The sequence below is a fragment of the Globicephala melas genome, chromosome 15, assembly GCF_963455315.2.
Source record: "Globicephala melas chromosome 15, mGloMel1.2, whole genome shotgun sequence".
In the NCBI taxonomy this organism is placed as follows: domain Eukaryota; kingdom Metazoa; phylum Chordata; class Mammalia; order Artiodactyla; family Delphinidae; genus Globicephala; species Globicephala melas.
This window is the reverse complement of record NC_083328.1, coordinates 70,510,543-70,531,967: the sequence shown is the minus strand read 5'-3', so window position 1 is coordinate 70,531,967 and position 21,425 is coordinate 70,510,543. Positions and strand designations below refer to the sequence as shown.

At 48.2% G+C, this 21,425-nt stretch overlaps 1 protein-coding gene across 4 annotated transcripts in view; it reads right to left on the bottom strand.

Moving 5' to 3' along the window:
- Positions 1-2,032: 2,032 nt before the first annotated feature.
- TOX2 (TOX high mobility group box family member 2) overlaps positions 2,033-21,425 on the bottom strand; it is a 131,475-nt gene continuing 112,082 nt past the window's right edge. For all 4 annotated transcript variants that reach the window (XM_030843518.3, XM_060284634.2, XM_060284632.2 and 1 more), the window contains exons 4-9: positions 8,269-8,508; positions 5,674-5,901; positions 5,128-5,208; positions 3,912-4,307; positions 3,084-3,211; positions 2,033-2,263 (exon numbers count right to left, since the gene is read on the bottom strand). In XM_030843518.3, the coding sequence (XP_030699378.1) occupies positions 2,227-2,263; positions 3,084-3,211; positions 3,912-4,307; positions 5,128-5,208; positions 5,674-5,901; positions 8,269-8,508 (1,110 nt within the window). In that variant the 3' untranslated portion in view covers positions 2,033-2,226. The remainder of the gene's footprint in view (positions 2,264-3,083; positions 3,212-3,911; positions 4,308-5,127; positions 5,209-5,673; positions 5,902-8,268; positions 8,509-21,425) is intronic.

Genomic DNA, 21,425 nt, shown 5'->3' with positions numbered 1-21,425 from the left:
CCACTGACCATTGGCCCTGTTTCCACTCTCTGGGGCCGCAGGACGCACCCGCTTGGCCACCTCCTGATCTATGTAGGCAGAGTATTCAGACTCTGCTTGGGTGCCTCTGACTGTCCCTTGCAGCCGAGGGAGAGGCCAGCCTCGGCATGTGGATGTGTCCAAAGGAATCCTGAGCTCCTGGTGCAGCGATGGGCGGCGGGGCAGGTAGGAGTGTCCGCCTCGAGAGCGAGAACCCGAGAGCCTTGCACTCTTGTTATCTGGGGTTGTCTGCATGGATCCCAATGATGCTGTTTTCTCCAATGTCGAAGCAAGAGTCGAACATTAAACTAAGTCATCAGTGTGTTACTGACAAGCTCCACATAGGGAAGGAAGTCGTGACCACATGAAATATTTATGCTTCACGTCGCAATGATGCTACTGACATGACAGCGTGTTGTCTTTGTTTGGCTGGTTTTTCTTTTTTTCTTTTTCCAAAGTGGATTACAAAGTGCCCCCCGCCCAGTGAGGGGGGAAACTGCCCACAGAGAAATTGCGCCTCATCCCGGGAGCTGTTGTCTGGGCGAAGCGGGGTTACATGATTGGAGAACGAGGGGCCAGGCCCGTGGAGCCTCCTCTGTCTGGGTCATGGGCCTGGTTTGGGGTGACAGCACCTGTCCCCCTCCTCAAAATAGCTGTGTCATGGGGCGCAAAAGTTGCAGTCTCCCCAGAGCTCCACGACACCAGCGACTGTGATTTTTCCAGACACAATGAAAGTAGTCACGTAATTATTACTTTTTTGGGAAGTATCACCCCCTAAAATCTGTCAGGAAACCTGGCTAGGAGCCTCTCCTTGTCTGGGATGCTGGCTACACTCGGGCTTGGAGGAGTCCCTCTGCCCGCCCTGGGCTCTTGTTGCCCTGAACCCACCTCTCACCTCCACCAGACTGGAAGCTTCCAGAGGTCAGAGGCCCCATCGGTGGCGAGGGAGTGGTCAGTAGGGACTCACTGCGGTCACCTGCCCGTGAGGGCCCTTGCGTGGCCAGCACTCTATGCCAGAGCGCCTGGAATCATCATGAGAACCCTACGTGTTCACACCATCATTATCCCACTTCTACAGATGGGAAGACTGAGGCCAGCAGGGCTCTGTCACCCATAGAGACCCTTGGGGGTGGGGAAAGGGCAGGTGGGACTTTGCCCTCAATCTGACTGACACCAGAGGCTCTGTCCTGGTGAAGCCACCACCAAAGTCCACTCCAGAAGGCCTGGCCCTGGCTTACCAAGTGTAAGGAGAGACAGGCTTGTTGCCAACTTTTCAGAAGTTTTATTATAAAGAAATTCGAGAGAAGCACTGTGCACCGAGGCAGACATTTGCAGGGTCAGAAAACGGCTGCAAACATTAAGAACCCAAACCCAAACCGAGCCCCCAAAGCACGCACACTTTATGATAAACTGCAGTGTCGTTCTCAGTTGTTCCTTATAAATAGACAGAAGTCGTTGTTGGCCATTTTAAATAAACATATGATCAAAAAAAAAAAAGCGCAACGTCTCTGAGTGTGGCTGTAAATCGTCCGGTTCCTGCTGTACAGACAGACGATCAAACGGTTTGGCCGCTTCTTTCGTGCACATCTCCCTTAAGATAACACTTAAAAAAATGTGCTAAGGGTCATAGAAAATGCTTTTTACCTTAAAGGAATCTACTTTCCCCCACCCCTCCCCACCCTGCAACAAAATAATCTTACAGGTGTCTTCAGCACAGTTTCTAAAACACTTAGTCAACTAGTACTTACACGGAGCCAACAGTTTATGCTTCATAATGTCTTGTTCGCACTGTAAAACCGTATTTGCACGTCTGGGGCGGAGCTGGTCCCTGCCCTATGCATCTGGGGGCGGGTTTCTGCTGCAGAGTGATCCGTCCAGGGGCGGCTCACGCGACTTTGGGCTGGGGCCAGACGTCCCGACATGGGGTACGGTGGCAGGGAGAGGAGCAGGGTCCACAGTAACCCTGGAGCAAGCAGGTCAGGGGGCGGAAGGTTCCTGCAGGTTCTTTGGGCTGGCGGCGGGCGGTGCGCTGCCTCTGCAGAGTCTGGTGGGAGGTTGAGGAAGAGACTCAGCCCGGGGCCGTGGTCGTGTCACTGCTCTCTCTTCTCCGGCACCCTGCTTCCTGCCAAGGCCTCTTTTCTGCTGTCAGCCCTTCAGGCTCTGAGCAGTGCCCTTCCAGCAAGCCTCAGGGAGGAGAGGGAGGTGGGCTTAGGTGAGGTAGAGCGATTTATCCCTGGGGAGGAGGCTGGGGGAGAAAGGAGAGGCTGTCAGAGTGGATGTGACACCTCCACCCCGCCCCAGGCGCCCCCCTGGCCCTCAAGGGCCTGGACACAAGGCCCGGGGCACATCAGGACACCTGCTCCCTGGCCCTTCACGCCCTCCCTGGATTCGGCTGCCCCTCTGAGGATGAATGAGGGTCTGTCCTGGCCCCTCCCTGACTATCCACTGGGCAGAACCGAACACCCCTCCTGGAATCCTGGCAGGGGACCACCTGGTCCTCAGCGGATACAAAAAGCTCAAACCTCAAAAGGAGACCAAGTCTGTGCTGTGATTGGTGCCCAGAGCTCCCATGGGACCAGGCTGAAGCCAGTCTCCAGCTGAGGCCACGCCCTCGCTAAGCTCCCTCCCTGCCCTGGTCTGCTTCCCTCCCCCACCCCGTCTCCTGCAGGTTCTCCCTGAACATGTATACATCGTCGAGGACACCCAAATCCCTGCCTCAAGCTCTGCTTCTGAGGAAGCTGACTGAAGACAGATGGCTTAGCTATGAATGCCATGTCATGCACTTGTGAAAAAGAACAGGATGGAAGGAAAACCAGCAAGAGTGAAGACAGGCCTTAGTTTCCCCTGCGGGCCTGGCAGCAGACCAGCTGAGTCCCTCTGGGCCCTTGTTTTGGTCCTCTCCTGAAGACGACGGGCACCCGGTGCCCAAGAGAACCTCCTGCAGGGCTGACAGTGACCTGCGGTGTCCCCCTTGTCTTTTCCCACCCTGTCATCCTGTCCTCACGCTCCACATGTAGGCAGGACAAGGGCAGCACCAAGGGCGGGCGAGTGGGGTGAGGGCCGACCTGCAAGTGCTGATGCCACACTCCCCGCTGGGGTAACTGCTGTCCCAGTCTCCGCTGCTCGTGGGGTTGGATGGGCCAGGGGAGCGGGATCCGGAACCACTGGGGAACTCAGAGATGTGAGGGAAGTCCTGCCGAGGTGGGGAGGAGGCGGTGAGCAAAGGAGAGAGAATGGGGTGCATCTCAGGCAGCAAGAGGGGACGGGGGTGTGTTCACAGAGACACCTCCCCGGCTTATAAGAAATCTCCACTCTGCCTCTCTGCCTGGAACGCTTCTTTCTTTTCCCTAGTAGAGCACGTTCTGGAAAATTCAACCCTTGTCTTAGCTACATGGGGGGGAGGGGGTGACGGACTTCCTTTTCCTGGACCTCAGTTTCCCACTCTGTAAAATGGATTTCTTGGGCTGAGTGACCTCCCAGGGCCAAGCAAGCCTTGTAATTACCAGTGCCTGTGGAGCAATTCGGGGGATCTGGCTTCAAAGGCTTTGGGGAGAGCCAGGAGCTAGGGTTGATCTAGCAGAAGCCACGGTGGCCTCAACCCCTCCAGCCAGAGAGCAGAAATGGACAGAGGCTGAGGGAGGAGGGTCTGAGGTACCCTAAGAATCTGAAGAATCTGTCTGGCTACTTGCCAACTGTTCTCTGCAGCCAGAGCATCTCACGCAAGGTGTACTCGCCCCATTTCACAGTTGCAGTAACTGAGGCTCAGAGAGGTAAGGTGCTAAGGCTGAGGTCACACAGCCGGTGAGTGGCAGGGCCAGTATTTGGAATCCCAAGCTGCCTCCCCTTTCTGCAAGGGGTCCCCGAGGGGCACGTTCTCACTGGACCCTGCTTACCTGTGGCCCTGGAGGTGAGGGGCTCACGGCCAACTGCACCTGGAGTGCCATGGGAGCGGGCAGGATGGGAGGCTGGGGGGCTGGGGACATGCTGACAGGTGGGCTGAGGAGGGTGCCCTGGGTGTGGGGCGGCAGTGGCAGTTGCTGGTGCAGGGGGCTGCTGAGAGGGAAGGAGGGGGGCGGTGGCGGGGATGCACTGAGGCCTGGCAGCAGCGACTTGGAGCCCAGCGTCCGGGCAAGGCTGGCGGGGGAGGCCCCGCTGCGGAAGGCCTGCAGGTCGGATGGCGTCAGGAAGGAGGCCAGGCCTGGCATGGCGTACATGGGCTGCTTGGGTGGGAGCATTTTGGCCGGTGGGTTCGCCTGAGTGTTCTTCGTCTCACCCTGGTCGGGGGAGCTCTGGAAGGAGACAGACACCAGTCACTCTGGAGAAGGTGCATAAGCCAGAACTTGGGCCACGAGGTTGTGTGGTTTTGTCACCCACTGGTGTGGCTCCTGGATGGCCCTCAGGCCCCTGGGGAAAGAGCTGGGGACTCACCAGAGATAATCCAGGGTCGAGCACACTTGGCTCTGACCATCCAACCACCCCTGCTTTAATCCCTGGGGCCTCCCCTGCCCACGGGAGAACCCATGCTTCTCAGCCTGGCCCGAGGGGCCAGCATCGTCCAGCTGGGCTATCCTCTACTTAGGCTTCTCCCCAGCCTCTGCGCCTCAGTGTGGGCCGTTCCCTTGATTTGGGACACCCTCTTCGCTTGGCCCTTTATGGCCTAACCCAGAAGCCATGTCCTCTGTAGCAGCTTCCAGACCACCCGCTGCCCCCCGTGGACCACACAACCACTGCCAGTGCTGAGCCTCCTGCAGTGCTGGGGCTGAGGAATGAGGCAGAGGGCGCAAGATGGGAGGAAAGGCCACATCTGAAGACTGGCAAAACTGGGTCTCAATCCCGGTACAGCCACCTAACAAGCTGGCTACTCACAGGCAGGTCGCTTAACTCCACTGTGTAACAGGTCCTTCTTGGAAGAATTAAATGAGATGCACGTACACTATGCATGTAAAGCACAAGCTTGGCACAGAGGCGGTGCACTGGAGAAGGGACCACACTGGTCTTATCCACCCCTTCCAAGACCTATGGTGTTGACCATTCCCGCCTTGGTTCTTGCTCTAACCCTCAAGTGGCCCCATTCTTATCAGGGCTGGGCCTAGGGATCCCAGGTGTTACCTTGGAGACAAGGCTGGCCCTGTAGGCTGCCAGAGCCTTCAGATACTCCTTCTTCGCTGCTTCGGTCTTCCTCTTGTAGGCCTGAAAGATCCAAGATGTGGGCAATATCGAGGAGAGGTCAGGTGGTCAGCCTGAGCTCACAGGGCTGGTAACTGGCATTTACCTCGGAGCTAGCTCTGCTCCTATTCTCCCTGCAGGCCCCTGAGAGGAGGCCACGGGCCTCTGGTCAGCGGATAAGAAAGCTCTGGCCTGGACCCCAGACTTTTAAGAGTTGGAGGCCAAGATGGATGAAGATGCCTGTTCTCATTTAACAGATGAGGAAGCAGAGGTCCAGTTTTTTTCTCCACTTAACCAAGTGGCTAGTGAACGCAGCTGCAAAACAGCCAGATCAGAAGGGTCCTACCTCCCCAGCTTACAGATGGGCAGACTGAGTCTAGCAAAGACCTCTGCAGGAGGCTCTAGTTCCAGAGGCTGGGCCTGGTTCCAGACCTTCCAAGTCTGACCTCAGAGGCTTGAGGGATGGCCCAGAAAGGGACGGAGGCTCACCTGCTTCTGCTCCTCTCCCAAGCTGTCCCACATGGAGGCCACGATTTTGGACACATCCCCGAAGGTTGCACTGGGGTTCTGTCCCTTGATGGCGGCCTGAGTGTCTCTGAAGAAAAGCGCGTAGGCCGACACAGGCTTCTGCGGCTCATTGGGGTCCTTCTTCTTCTTCTTCTTTGGGTTCTTGGCCTTTCTGCCGGGGTCGGCGGAGGGTCTCTTTTCTCCCGACATCTGCCCGGGTGAGAGGAGTCAGAAATCAGAGAAGTCCGGGACCTCCTGCCAAAGGGGACCTGACCCAGCCTCAGGCAGAGCTGGACTTTCCTCAGCTTTTCCCTGCTTGCCCAGCCCTGCTTATACACAGGCAGCACCTGGGGGCTGGCCACGCTCCTCCCGGGCTTGAACACACACACACACATGCATGCACACATGTCCTGGGTATGAGCCCTGGGTTTTTCTGTTTTCTTTCTTTCTTTGTCTTTTTTTTAAATCTAGTACTGCATTTTTCGTTTAACTCATCAATGAGAATCAGCATGATGGTAAAGTTGATTCAAAGAAATACAAGAGAAAGAAACTGGTCAATGCCCTGGAGAGCAATAAAGCTATCACCTCTGGGGCTTCTAGTCTTTTGTACTGGACAGAAGTCATTTGTGTCTCTACAGGGAAAAATTCATTTGCCTTGTAATCAGACAAAAATCGTTCACATCTTCATTGCTTTTCTCCCAAGTTAACATCTTCCTTTACAAAGTGTAAACCCCCCTAATCAATAATGAAGGAGGAATCAAAACAAAGGCACAATCTCCCAGAGAATCAGATAATTTTTGAGTCTGTTAGACGATGCTGTAATATGCCATTGAAAGAACGTGCAGTTATCCGTTTTTGGACTATTTCCAAGTTTTGGATCGATATATTTTTCTTAACAGCTCTCCCCTCCTGTGATCACAAATAATCCCCAAAGATTATCCTTGATTACATAAGATCAGTCTCTTCCACCACATTTCAGCTGTGTGATTTGGGTCCAGTGGCTTAGTCCCCCTGACCCCCTTTGAAGTTGTTGGATGGAGTGAGGTTAATGGAACTGTCGCCAGGTGTGGCCTCACCCTGGACACCTGGCCTCTGATGCAGTCAGACGCCAGGACCACCATACTGTGAGCACCTCACTTAGGGCTTCCAGGATGCGGAGCGGGTGGGAATACCCCCCCACAGACTAGGACTCCCAGGCCACCCAGGGACCAGGGATGTTGCTCAAAGGCCCTGGATCCTGCCGTGGAGACCATGGCTCTATGCACCAAGGAAATGAAAGTGACACCATGAGCTGATAAGGAAACTGTGGGCCAGTGGATAAGACTCAGGCCTGCACATCTGAGGGATGGGGAGGGGCAGTCTGTAGCCACATTGGTTCTGTTCCTGAGTGTTTCTCTGCAGCCACTCACCTCCCCAAGCCTTAGTTCTGTCAGCACCGTGGCAAGGCTCTGACAGGACAGGAGATGCGGACGGATGCACCTTGTAATTGATGGAGAGCTGAGCAGATGAGGCACTGCAGGCGGTTAAGAGCACAGATGCTGGAGCCAGATTGCAACCACCTTGGTTTAAATCCTGGTTCTATGACACTTGATACGTTACTTAACCTCTCTGTGCCTCAGTTTCCCCATCTGCCAATCGAAGATGATAAAGGCACCTACCACATAGGGTTGCGATGAAGATTACGTGGATTAATTCCTGTCGTGTCCTTAGAATAGTGTCTGGCCCGTGAAAGTGTTTTAGAAGGGTTTGTTAAATAAAAAGAAAATAAAATTAAAACCTCCCCTGCCTGGACTACAATAGAGACCAAGTTATCCTGAGGATGTAGCTGGACCAGGATCCAGAGGTGCCCACCCCAGCCTGGAGGTCAGGGTACCTGCAGGATGGCATGGGTGCCATGGTTACTGCCCAAGGCCTCTGCAGGGCCGCCACGTGGAAAGGGGTGAGAGGCCCTTATGAAGAAGAAAGGGAGGGAGGCGTTGTGGAATCAAGCCTGGATTCTGCCGGCGACTCATTGGGAGATTCCGGGCATGCACATCCACCCCTGGCCTTTTGGGGCCTCTGTTTTCGTAAAAACAAGATGCTCTTCGACAGGGAGGGAGATCTAGAGTCAGTGCAAAGAAAGGATGGGAGCCTGGACACATGGTGAGTTCTCATCCCTGACGTGTTCTTGAAGAGGCAGCACCACCCCTGGTTCCAGGGATACAGGGTGGGCCACGCCCCCAAGGGGGGGGGAGTCATTTTTAGTGCTCCATCCTGCAGTGCTGCCCAGAGCACTGCTGGACCACGCATCTTTGTGGTCCTCCAAAGGGGGCCAAAAAGGCCAAAATGGTCATAAGACATGGCCCTGAGGATCTTGCCAATGCCAGCAATGCCACTGAAACGACCCATTGGCTATTCAGGAATAAGACGACATCACGTTTATCCAGAATTTTCCTCCTTTTTTTTTTTTTCCAGCAAAGGGTAGAGTTATACTCTTCTAGTCTTTTCTAGAAGTAGGTAATGACCATTTCCATGCAGGGCCTGTCCCCTTGCTGACAGGAGGGCATCTTAAGCCTTTGCATCTCCATCCCTACGTACCTTGAAATGCGCTTCCGACTCCTCCTCCTGAGTTGAACTGGAGGGAGACGGGGTCGCCGACTTGCTCCCTGGGGGTGACGGGGAGCTGTGGGCGATGCCACTCCGGACGCCCATCTGAGAAATGAGCTGGGACTGGCTGAGGGCGCTCATGTGGCTGGCCAGCATCGCCGGGCGGCCCAGCAGGGGCCCTGGTCGGCCCGAGTCATAGGCAGCAACCTCTGAGTGGACCATCTCCTGGATCTGAGAGAAGAGGAGATTGCATGTTGAGTTCGAAGGGACCAGCACATCTGCATGTGTATGTACCAGACTCAGAGGAGGGGGTCCCCTCTGAGCTGTGGCTTCCCCATGGATCGCCCACAGGTGAGGGTCCATTCTATTCCGACCCCTGCACAATTAGATGCACCTCTGGGGGGGGGCCATTCTGTTGATAGTCACCCTGGACAGAGAGTCAGCATCTCAGCCCTTGCTAGAGAGCCTAGTCCAGCTGTGAAGAGATCATTTTATGATACTGGGTTTTCCTTCCTGGAACACGGTGTATCTTTGCATTTATTCACTATGCAGCGTGATAGCAAAGAGCATAGACGTTGGAAGCCGAATGCATTTTGAATCCTGGTTCTGCTGCTTATACGCTGGGTGACTTTGGCCAAGTTACTTAACCTCTTTGTGCCTCAGTTTCTTCACCTGAAAAATTTGGATAATGATTAAACTTACCTTCTAGGGTTGTTAAGGATTAAATCTGCCTGGCACATAGTAAGCCCTATCTTGTACGAGGGTTTGTTAAATACATAGAATAAATAAATCCCTTAATAAAGTTTGCACATTTTCCCCCCACAGGTCAGTCGTTTTCTTATTATCTATTCACCATGATATTTTCTAACTGGTTATTTTTAGAATATAAAGCAAGCTACTAATTTTTATATACAGGCATTTCTCATACTAAACATTTAGAATAGTGTACACTTTTTGCCTAAAAATTACATACACACACACACTGTTCAGTGAGGCATGTCAATTTGCATAGTCTTACAATTATTTTTATTTCCTCTGAATTTGTGGTTAAATTCTAATTTTATTTATTTATTGCGGTACGCGGGCCTCTCACTGTTGTGGCCTCTCCCGCTGCGGAGCACAGGCTCCGGACGCGCAGGCTCAGCGGCCATGGCTCACAGGCACAGCCGCTCCGCGGCATGTGGGATCTTCCCGGACCGGGCACGAGCCCGTGTCCCCTGCATCGGCAGGCGGACTCTCAACCACTGCGCCACCAGGGAAGCTCTAAATTCTAACTTTTAATATCCAGTATCTGTGTTTTCCTTTACTTGTTCTTCGTTAGGGAGCCTCATCGGTTTTCTATTTTATTTTGTGGGATTTTTTTTTGCTCCTCAAAAGAATCAAATTTCAAATTTATCAGGTCTACGCCTCCGTTTTCTAATTCCTTAATACCTAATTTTATCTTTATTAATCTCTTCCTCTGATTTTTACATATTTATTAGTGTTGCTTCCCCCTCAATTTTGGGTCGCATTTTCAATTCAGTATTTTCATTCTCAATGTTTAGAAGTAGGTTTCATGCTATGAATTTTCCTCTGAACATGACCTTAACGTTTCTCAGACTTCATCACGTGAGATTTTCATTATTGTTCTTTTTGATGTATTTATTTTTAAATTTCAGTTTTAATTTCCTCTCATCCAATCGATGTTTAAGAAGAGTTCTGAAATTACTTTTTTTTTAAATTTAATATAATTTTTAAAAATTTTTGGCTGCGTTGTTTCTTCGTTGCTGCGCACAGGCTTTATCTAGTTGCAGCGAGCGGGGTCTACTCTTCATTGCTGTGCGCGGTCTTCTCATTGCAGCGCCTTCTCTTGTTGCGGAGCACGGGCTCTAGGCGCGTGGCCTTCAGCAGTCAGCACCCGGGCTCAGTAATTGTGGCTCATGGGCTTAGTTGCTCTGCGGCATGTAGGATCCTCCCAGACCAGGGCTTGAACCTATGTCCCCCTGCACTGGCAGGCGGATTCTTAACCACTGTTAACCACTTCCCTGTACCACCAGGGAAGTCCGAGTTCTGAAATTTCTGTGCCACCAGGGTAGTCCGAGTTCTGAAATTTCTAAGAGGTCAAAACTTTTTGTTGTTTCTTTTCCTTTTGCTCCTAATTTCTAGTAACAAACGTGATCTAAGAATATGATCTGTACTATTTGCACTTTTGAAAATTTATTCAGGTTTCCTTTAAGACTCACATATGTTTAAATTTTGTATATATTTCACAGTATTTAAGGGCAAAGGGGAGCTGTGTTTGCAGAGTAATATAATAGTGTGACATTTCTCTGTCTTATCAGTGGTGATTATATTATTTCGATTCCTTTGGTTTGTCAAAGTTGCCTACAACTTTCTGCTTCCATCAAAATCTCCCTTTAATGCTTAAAGTTTTTGTTTTGGGAATTTGATGTTGGTTTTTATTGCAAAAAGAAAACTGGCAATTATATCTTCATAACGGATTAAACTTTAGTATTATTATAAAGTGTCTAATTTTTGCCTTGAATTCAGTGGAGTCTGATATGAACACTGCTATCCTTGCCTGTAGATATATTTGTCTGAATTTGTTTGGCGTTTCTTCATTTCTGAGGAACTTTCTTTTTTACGTGTCAGTTTCCATTCTTTCCGGTTATCTTTGTCAAATGTTGGGTTTTTTTGTGTGATGGTCAGCTTTAGAAAAAGAACTGAGTTGTTTCCCTTTTTCATTATGTCCTGGAAGAGTATAAATAACAAAGAAATGATTATTTTCCTTAGAGAACTGAAAGAGTTTAGACATAAAAACAACTGAGGCCCAGGGCTTTTTGAAAGATTGATTTTCACAATATTTGCTATGGCTAATAGGTCTATTTTAGTTTCCACATTCTCTTGAGTTAGTTTGGATTTATAGATATATATATATACACACACACACATATATTTAGAAAATTGTATACTTCATCCAGATTTTAATACCAGTAGCATAAAATTAGGATAACATTACCATATTTTTAACCTACTCTATGGTTTTAAATCCCCATTCTCAATTGTAATACTGTGAATGCATGTTGCTTTTTAAAATTTTCCTTCTCAAAATTTATATATTTTGAACTGTCCAAAGAACCAGTTCTTATATTTAAACAAATCTATCTGACAACTTTTCTGATCATTATTAAATTTTGCTTTTCTCTCTATGAATAGTAACTTCGGGTATCATGTTGCTTTTTATCTAGCTTTTCAAATTAAACAATTTACTTATTTTCACATTTTCTTTTTTAATAATAGAAGTAGCTAGGGCAGGGGTTCAAACAGGGACACTTTTGCCATGTAGGAGATGTTTTTGGTTTTTAACTGGGTGAGGGGGGTGCTGCTACTGGTGTCTAGTGGGTCGAGGGGCCAGGGATTCTGCTCAACACCCTATAAAGCACAGAATGCTCCCCAACAAGAGTGATGTACCCCAAATGTCAACAGTGCTGAGGGCGAGAAGTCCAGCTCTGTAACCATGATGTTTTCCCCCTGAGGAGGACTCTAGCTGAATCATAGAAATATTTTAAAAATATTCTACAACTGAAGATCTGATTTTCCTTTTTACCCTAAAATTATTTGGAAAAGAGTCTTTATTAATGTAGCCTTTTGTGACTGTGGCCAGGGAACATAACACCTAGGATTTTATCTTTGTGGTACTGAAGTTTTCATTATGGCTTAAGATAGGATCAATTTTTGTAAAACTTTCATGTGCCTCTGAGATAATGTTTACTCGGTAACATACACATTTCTCTATGTGTCTATTCAATAAACTGTTTTGACTACTTTAGCTGTGAAATCTCGAGAAAAATGAGTTTAAGCCTCCTACTACTACTGTGTTCCTATCAGCTTCGCTATAGAATTTAAACCGGTTTTCTTTATATTGATGTGGTTATTCATTATATATGTCCCAGAATGCTATATTTTCACACGGCTTCTCCTTGTTAATTTTTTTAAAAGTATGTTTGCCTCAACTAATGTTTCTATCTTAAATCCTACTTTATCTGTGGCAATTATCACTTTCTTGATTTTTCCACTGTTTTATTTACTATACTTCAATAAAATTTTTTTTTAAAAACCACAGTGAGGTATCACCTCACATCTGTTAGAATGGATATTATCAAAAACACAAGAGATTACAAATGTTAGCAAGGGTGTGAGAAAAGGGAACCTTTGTATACTGCTAGTGGGAATATAAATTGGTGTAGCCACTATGGAAAACAGTATGGAGGTTCCTCAAAAACTTAAAACTAGACTACCATATGATCCAGCAATCTCATCCCTGGGTATATATCCAGAAGAAATGAAATCACTACTTCGAAGAGATATCTGTACCCCATGTTTACTGCAGCAACATTCATAATAGCCAAGACGGGGAAACAACGTAAATGTCCGTGAACAGATGAAGGGATAAAGAAAATACGGCACATTTTACAATGTTATTCAGCCATAGAAAAGAAGGAAACACTGCCTTTTGTGGCAGTGTGGACGGACCTTGAGAGCATTAGGCTAAGTGAGATGAGTGAGACAGAGAAAGGCAAATACTTTATATTCTCACTCATATGTGGGTTCTAAAAAAGCTGAACTCAAATTGAGAGTACAGTGGTGGTCGCCAGGGCCAGGGGGTTGGGGCAAATGGGTGAAGGTGGTCAAAGGGTACAAACTTCCAGCTGTATGATGAATAAATTCTAGGGATCTAATGTACAGCATGGTGACAATAATCACCAATACTATATTATATAATTAAAAGTTGTTAAAAGAGTAGATCTTAAAAGTTACCACCACATACACACTTATTATGGTAATTATTTCACAGTATATATATACATGCATCAAATCATCACGTTGCATACCTTAAACTTAAATATGTTATCTCAATACTACCTCAATAAAGCTGGAAAAATTTTTGAACACTTTGAACAAAAGGTAGATTTTAAAATCTATTCTCTAAACATCCTTTTCTATTCCAACATGTACACACTCCTTTTTCCATGAATCTTAAAGAAGGATCTGACATTATTTCTTCAAGGGCAAATTGGCCTTGGGGCTCTGTGTTTAGGGCTTGGTTTTTGTTTCTTTTTTTTTTCCTTCCCAGCTGCCTGTTTTAGAATTCTTCAGTCAGGTATACCTGAACCCAGTAATTTAATATATGGCCAACACTTGATAATGGCAGATTTTGAATTTTTGCAAATCTGCTAAGTCTGAAATGCTCCCAAAGTTGTTCTAATTTGCACTGCCCTGTTTACTAGAGAAGTCAAACATTTTTTCATTCGTTTCCTGGCCATTTGGGTTTCTGTTTATACTGCTGGTGGGAGTGTAAACTAGTAAGATACACATATTAGGAAGAAATCTGATAATCCATATCCCATAACCTAGCAATTCTATACCAAGATATTTACTGTAAAGAACTTTCCCACATGCACAAGAAGACATATATACTGCAGGAAACTTTAAAGACGCTGAAATGGGCAAATGAATGTTCTTTCAATGGGTGTTGGCTAGTCGACCTCAGGGTTATCTGTTTCTATAGAAATGTGTGCCTTTGTCTTTGACTAGGCTATCTGACAACTTTGTAAGCTGTACAAAAATGATATTAGTGCAACTTATTGTTTTATCATTAAGTTTTTTTAAATTGTGGTAAAATACACATAAGATAGGATTTACCATCTTAACCATTTTAAAGTGTTTCACATTGTTGTGCTACCGTCACTACCATCCATCTCCAGAGCTCTTTTCATCTTGTAGAACTGAGACTTTGTATCTATTAAACCATAGCTTCCTGTTGCTTCCTCCCTGCAGCCCCTGGCAACCGCTATTCTACTACTATGAAATTTGACTATTCTATGAATCTGACTGCTTTAGGTACCTCCTGAAGTGGAATCATACGGTATTTTTTCTTTTGTGTCTGGCTTATTTCACTTAGCATAATGTCCTTAATGTTCATCCACGTTGTAGCATGTATCAGAATTTCCTTCCTTTTAAAGGCTGAATAAAATTTCATTGTATGCATATAATGCATTTTGTTTATCCATTCATCTATTGATGGACACTTGGGTTGCTTCCATATTTTGGCTATTGTGAATAATGCTGCTATGAACACAGATGTACAGAGATCTCTTCAAGACCCTGCTATCAACTTTTTGGATATATACCCAGAAATAGAATTGCTGGATCATATAGTAATTCTATTTTTAATTTTTGAGGAGCTGCCATATTGTTATCCATAGGGTCTACACCATTTTATATTCACACCAACAGTGCACAATTTCTCCACATCCTTGCCAACTCTTGTTTTCTCTCTCTCTCTTTTTTTTTTTTTTTGGATAGTAACCATCCTAATGGCTGTGAGGTGGAATGCAAATGATTCTTATCCATAAAAATGCAAAAAATGTTTTCTGGTAGAGGTACAAGCTGATCGCATCCTGTAGAAAAGAAGAACCCGAACATTGTATTCTTGCTCTATAGATATCAACCAGTTTTGCATTTATAAGAAAATTTATTTCAGCATTCTTTTTTTTTTTTTTTTTTTGTGTGTGTGTGTGTTACGCGGGCCTTTCACTTTGTGGCCTCTCCCGTGCTCCGGACACGCAGGCTCAGCGGCCATGGCTCACGGGCCCAGCCGCTCCGCGGCATGTGGGATCTTCCCGGACCGGGACATGAACCCATGTCCCCTGCATCGGCAGGCAGACTCTCAACCACTGCGCCACCAGGGAAGCCCTATTTCAGCATTCTTGATTGCCTGTATATGTACCTATTCATCAGATTGTTCTTTGAGCTGATTATAATATCTTACTGGCTTCCTCATTAGTGAATGAATTAAATAAATTGACATGTTTTCATTTTATATATTTATATGAAAGTCATATTACCTTTCAAAAATTATATACTACAACAATGATCATTACAGCACTTTTTTTTTAACTCCAGAAAAACTGGGAATAATCTAAATGTTTGCCAGTTGGGAAATGGTGGTAATCTGTGATCTATTCACAGAATGGAATTCTGTACAGAGTTGAAGTGAATGGCCTGGAGCCACACCTACCAATGAGGATGAACTCAAAACAATAATGAGTAAAGAGTTTCAGAAGGATACATACAGTAGAATACCTTTATGTACATGTTCAAAACATAAAACATTACTATAAAGTGTTTAAGGCCATATAGAAATGCAGTAAAATCATAAAACACCTATTACAGCCCCTTCCTCTGTCGTGCAGGCGTGCCCTGGGGCTCCCCAAGTCTCTGGCTGAGGTCACATCCTTGCTCAACTCCTTCCTCTGTGGACTCTGATTCCTTCTCCTTCGATAAACAGCATTCACAAGAATCCTCGTCTCAGGCTCTGCTTCCAGGAGCCTCACCTAAGTCTCTCTCCATCAGGTCAATGGGTCTCCCCTCTCCGTGGGCTGCACCCCATAAGCATCAAATCATGTTCACTTCTCTCCCGTCTTTACGTGAAAAGCTCCCTTAGTTCCAAGTCTCCTAAAAACTGCTGTCCCAACTTTCTCCCCTGCACAGCCAATTTCTACAGAGAACTATCTATTCTCACTGTCACTAGGACCTCCCCTCCCATCGGCAACTCATTTGGCGTGTACCCTCCTTACTACGTATACCACTTAATCATCTTCATCATCCTCACCACCATCTTCATCAGTAGGAAGAAGAGGGGAAAGTTTCATTAAGCATTTAATACGTGCCAGAAGCACTGCTAAGCTTTTCCATATATGGCCCATTTAATCACCACAGCTACCATACCAGGTGGGTAATATAGTCATTCTCAGCTGAGGAAGCCAAGGCTCAGAGAGGTTCAGAGACTTGTCCATGATCGCACAGCTACTGCCGGTGGAGCTGGATTTCTACAGACCGTCATACTTCCTCACTAAGCTATGATGCCTTCCCCAAGACACCCCTTAGTCCTTGACTCCAAGAATTGCTGCCTTGCCCGACAGCCCTCTTCCCTCCAGGGCTTGACTCCTGGCTGTCCAGCTACTTCACTAGTCACTCCTTCTTGGTCTTCTCCAGCCCACTCCTTCAACACTGGCATTCCTCCAGCTCCATCCGACTTTCCCTCCTTTCTTCCATGCCCCCTGGGTGAGTCGTGGCTTCTGCATGGATGCCTGCAAATAGGGGGCACCCCCCAGAGATGATTCCAAATTCCCATATCCCACCTAAGAAAGTGTTTTGTTGAAAGCCAATTTCAGGCTTTGAAAGAAAAAAGGTGAGCTCACCGGAGCAGTACACAGAAGTGGTCAGACGTCAATCCCTCCACACATTCCAGAATTCTCTACCAGTTCACAGGGCCCCTTCCCCAATCACAGTCCACCCTGCTCTGCCCAACACTTTTGGTAACCATTGCCTTTTCTCCGAATGAGCTATAGCAGGTGCTGGGAGGGGTCAGCCCGCTTGCCCCTGGCCTACTTTGGGGGTCCCCCCGACACCACCAGTCCAAGGGTTATCGCCCCTGTTGCTGGTTTCCTGCGTCTCCCTGCCTGACAGCATTCTCTGTCCAAGGAGGCTGGAAGTGCTGAGCCCTAGAAGTGACCCTCAATCTCTGAGGGGCTGCAGTTTGTGGATAAAACCCCGGCTTCCCCTCCCCTCGAGAGGACGATTCTGAGTCTCATTCCATACGCCTCTTGGAGGGTCCACAACAGGATTCCAGCTGGTCCAGGTGGTCACAGCTCATCACCCTGCCCTTTACTGGCTTTCTTCCCTTCCTGTCCCTCTTCCCTTCTTCCTTCCCAGAACATCCTGGGATCACCCCTCAACAAACTGCTTGCCCCAAAACCTTTGTGTCAGAGTCTGCTTTAAGGGGGATCCCAATTTAAGACACCAGCCCTCCTCTCGGCCCCCAGCATGGCTTCCTCAAGCCCAGGTGCTCTGCTGGCCACCACAGTGACCCTTCAGGAACATAATATGTCTCCTCCCTCCTCAGAAGCTTTTAATAGCTCCCCCATGACCCACTAGCCCAGTCCTGGCCTTGTAGGAGCCCACAAAGATCTGCACCTTCTCTTTCCAGCCGACCTCCCCAGATCCTTCCCAGAGCTTCCCAGGACATGTGGGCTTCGAGCTGGAATGGATAGTTTCCCCTGTGGCTCCCTGGTCCTTTCATCATCTTCAAGCTTACCTGAAATGCCACCTCCTCAAAGAAGCCTTCCCTGACCTCTCCTCCCTCTTTCGGCCATGCCCTTTACCTGGGCCTTCCCCTGGGCTCACCCTGGTGGGTACGGAGCATCTGCTTATGTGCAGAGATATATTATGTGCTTCCCCAGCCCCAGGCAGGTGGCCCAGCCCGCAGCTGGCACTTATGAGATGTCTGGTAACCAAATGAACCAAGCCTCCTACTTCTCTCATGGAAACATATGGTCACCTCCAGGAGCCTCTCCAGGAAGGATGAAACAGAGGAAATAGTAAGGGTGTCGCTGTGAACATAATTAGGTTCGCCTGGCTTAATAGATTCTCAGGGCTGCACACAAAGGTGTTTTTCTGCAGAGCATCATTTGCATTCTCTATGGAGAGTACCCCAGGTGCTGAGAGCAGCCCCACGCTGCAAGGAGAGAACAAGAAATCACACCCGTCTCCTTCCCACTTTCTGCTGATTCACAGAACGCACACCCGCCCTGCTTCCTCTGAGGCAGGGACAAGGTGTCATTCAACACAGCCTCACGCTCTGCCCAGGGAATTGGAACTTTTTTTTCTGGAGGCAACAGCGGCTCTGCTCAATTCTCTCATTGAAGCCTCTGCCTCAGTTCCAGAGGGTCCAGAAACTTCTCCTTAATTTTCGAGCACAATCAAACCACAAAGGAAAATTAACAAGCCACTGACCAGCATTTTACAATCCCTTCCATAGCCTCGGAGCAGCTCTTTCTAACAGATACTAATATTCCTGTTTTATAGAGGAATGGTAACCATAGTCATAGTGATACCATATACTTACTATCATGTTTAGTGAGTACGCACTATGTCCCAGGAGCTTCATGAACAAACCTTTGACATAAACACTCTTATCATCCCCATTTTATAATAAAGACACTGAAACTCAGAGAGGGTAATTGACTTCCCCAAGGTCACACAGCTAGGTAGTGGGAAAGTCAGAATTCTGGCTGTCTTCCAAGACTGAGATCTTTTTACTGCACCCACGGACCTTAACGGCTCTAATATAGGTGGAGGGTAATGAACCTGCTCTCACAGGACAGCTGTAAGGATCAAATGAAAAAATGTTGTAGAGAACCTGGCACACAGTAGGTGTTCAACAGGAGAGGTTTCCTTTCCTTCATGCCCTCATGGACTTGCTCAGGGTATAACCTTGAACTGGATCTCAAATGGGCTAACAGGTCAAAAACAATGGAAGTTTCTGGATTATGAAAGAAATATGAGAGAAGCCAAGAGGGAGGCTCTGATGACAATAAAAATAATAGCACAAGGCCTGGCAAAGGGGTGGTGCTTCAAAGATATTTGTTAGATCAGGAGTTGGGAAACTTCTGTAAAAGGCCAGGTATTAAATATTGTAGGCTTTGCAGACCAGATGGTCTCTGTTGTAAGTACTAAATTCTGCCATTATAGCACAAAAAGCAGCAGTAGACAATATGTAAATGAATGGGGTGGCCATGTTCCAATAAAACTTTATTTATAAAAACAAGCAGAGGGCCAGGTTTGGCCAATCGATAGCCATGGATTGCCAACCCCTTGAATGTTGTTAAGTAAATAGAAATGGTGCTAGAAAAACTACCCTGTATTTGTCAGTTAACATCTGCCAGGCACTGACCTTCTGACTACATGTAATTCTCACCCAGTTGTGCGTGGGAGGAAGGTGTGTTTATCAGTAGCATGTTACCGATGAGGAAGCTGAGGCTCAGAAAAGTGCCCAAGGTCAGAAGTTGTAAGTGGTGGAGCTGGGATTCAAACCAAGGGCTGACTGGTTCCCAGGCCTGGGTCCTCAGGCACTACCCCACCCTCCTGCCCAGCCCTGCCCTAGGAAACAGCTGCTCGGTGTGCTGTCCTTGGGCACAACCCTGCCCTGGCCACCAGCTGGGCTCTTGCTCTGTCTGAGTCACATCACAGCCTCTCTTTCAAATCAGAAAGACCTGGACTGGCGGCAGAGGCCTGGTAGTTGGCCATTGTCCTCTGACTCTGAGCTTCCATGGCTTGTCTTGAGCCTCTTTCTCACGTCCTCAACTGGGCCTCTGCCTCCAGCTGCCCTCATGAGAACTACCTCTGTGGTCCTTTTACTTCTCGAGTCCTCCTGCTGTTATTCATTCAACAAACATTCTCTGAGGGCTTCTATGTCTGAGATCCTGGGAAGAAGCAGGACGAAAGAGCAGACTAAAAACACCCCATCTGGGGTGCACCGTCTGATGGTGGAGGCAGAGATGCAGCCACCCAGTTTTTTGTTTTTATAAATTTATTTATTTATTTACTTTTGGCTGTGTTGGGTCTTCATTGTTGCGCGCGGGCTTTCTCTAGTTGCGGCGAGTGGGGGCTACTCTTCGTTGCAGTGTGCGGGCTTCTCACTGCGGTGGCTTCTCTTGCTGCAGAGCACGGGCTCTAGGTGCTCAGGCTTCGGTAGTTGTGGATGCAGGCTCAGCAGTTGTGGCTCACGGGCTCTAGAGCGCAGGCTCAGTAGTTGTGGCGCACGGGCTTAGTTGCTCCACGGCATGTGGGATCTTCCCAGACCAGGGCTCGAACCCATGTTCCCTGCATTGGCAGGCAGATTCTTAAGCACTGCGCCACCAGGGAAGTCCCACCCAATTTGAAACAGTGCAAGAGCACAGGCGTGCAGTGGGATCTGGGGAGGGGGCTAGAGAAGGGCCCCTCCAACGGCTGGAGAGTTAGAAAGGCTTTCCACAGAAAAGACTGAGCTGGCTCTCGGAGGGGAAGTCTGCAGAAGACAAGGAGGGGGTGGAGGGCGTTCCCAGAAGCAGGAACAGCATGTGCGAGGGCGCAGAGGCATGCAACAGTCTGATGGTTCATTTCCTGTGTCCACTTGACTGGGCTACAGGGTGCCCAGACATTTGGCCAAACATTATCCTGGATGTGTCTGTCAGGGTGTTCCTGGATGAGGTTAATATATGAGCTGGTAGACTGAGTAAAGCAGCTTGCCTTCCCCGATGTGGATGGGTATCATCTAATCAACTGAAGACGCGAATAGAACAAAAAGGCTGAGTAAGAGAGAACCTCGCCTCCTGACTGCTGGGACGTCGGCCTCCTCCTGGCCTGGAGCTGCACCACCAGCTCTCCTGGGTCTCCAGTTTGCTGACTACAGATCTCGGGAAGAGAAGGAGATGAGGATAAAGGGGTAGCAGAGGCTAGGACGTGGAGGGCCGAGGTGGAGGACCATGCCTGCAGGTGCTAAGGCTTGAGGCAGAGGCGCGTCAGAAGCCAGGGCTGTGTGCCGCCAGCCGCCAGGGAGTCCTGTGATTTGCAGCAGAACTGCTTTCCTGGGGGAAAGTTGTCCCAGGACTCAGAAGCAGCAGACACCCTGCACAGCAGTTTCCCATTGCTGCTGTAACAAATTACCACAGACCTGATGGCTTAAAAGAACATGAACTCATTACCTTACCGTTCTGGAGGCCAGAATCCATCTCACTGTGCTAACGTCAAGGTATGGGCAGGGCTGGTTCCCTCTGGAGGCTCCAGGGGAGAATCTGTCTCCCTGCTTTTTTTTAGGATGGATGTGGTCCTTACTCCTTGGCTCGTGGCCCCGCATCACACGGCCTTTTCTCTCTCTACTTCCATTTTCCCATTTTCCCAACACTCCAGGTGTTGGACCCTCCTGCCCGGCTCTTATAAGGACTCATGCTTACATCATGGGGTCCATTCAAATAATCCAGAATAATCTCCCCATTTCAAGATTTTAACTTAATCACATCTGCAAAATCCCTTTTGCTGTATAAGGTAACATACTCAAAGGCTCCGAAGATTAGGACACGGCCATCTGAGGGGCATTCTTTAGTCTACCGCACCCCGGAATCAATGATGTGGGTGAGGCAGGAGATAGATGGGCCCAGGCTGAGCAGCTGAAGTTCGGTCCCCTGTGGACAGATATTCCAAAATAGCAGGAGGGAGGAGAGGCTGGGCCCTCTTATCTTTGATAAAAGATAAAAGACTACATACTTCTCATTCTTGAAGGCAAGGAG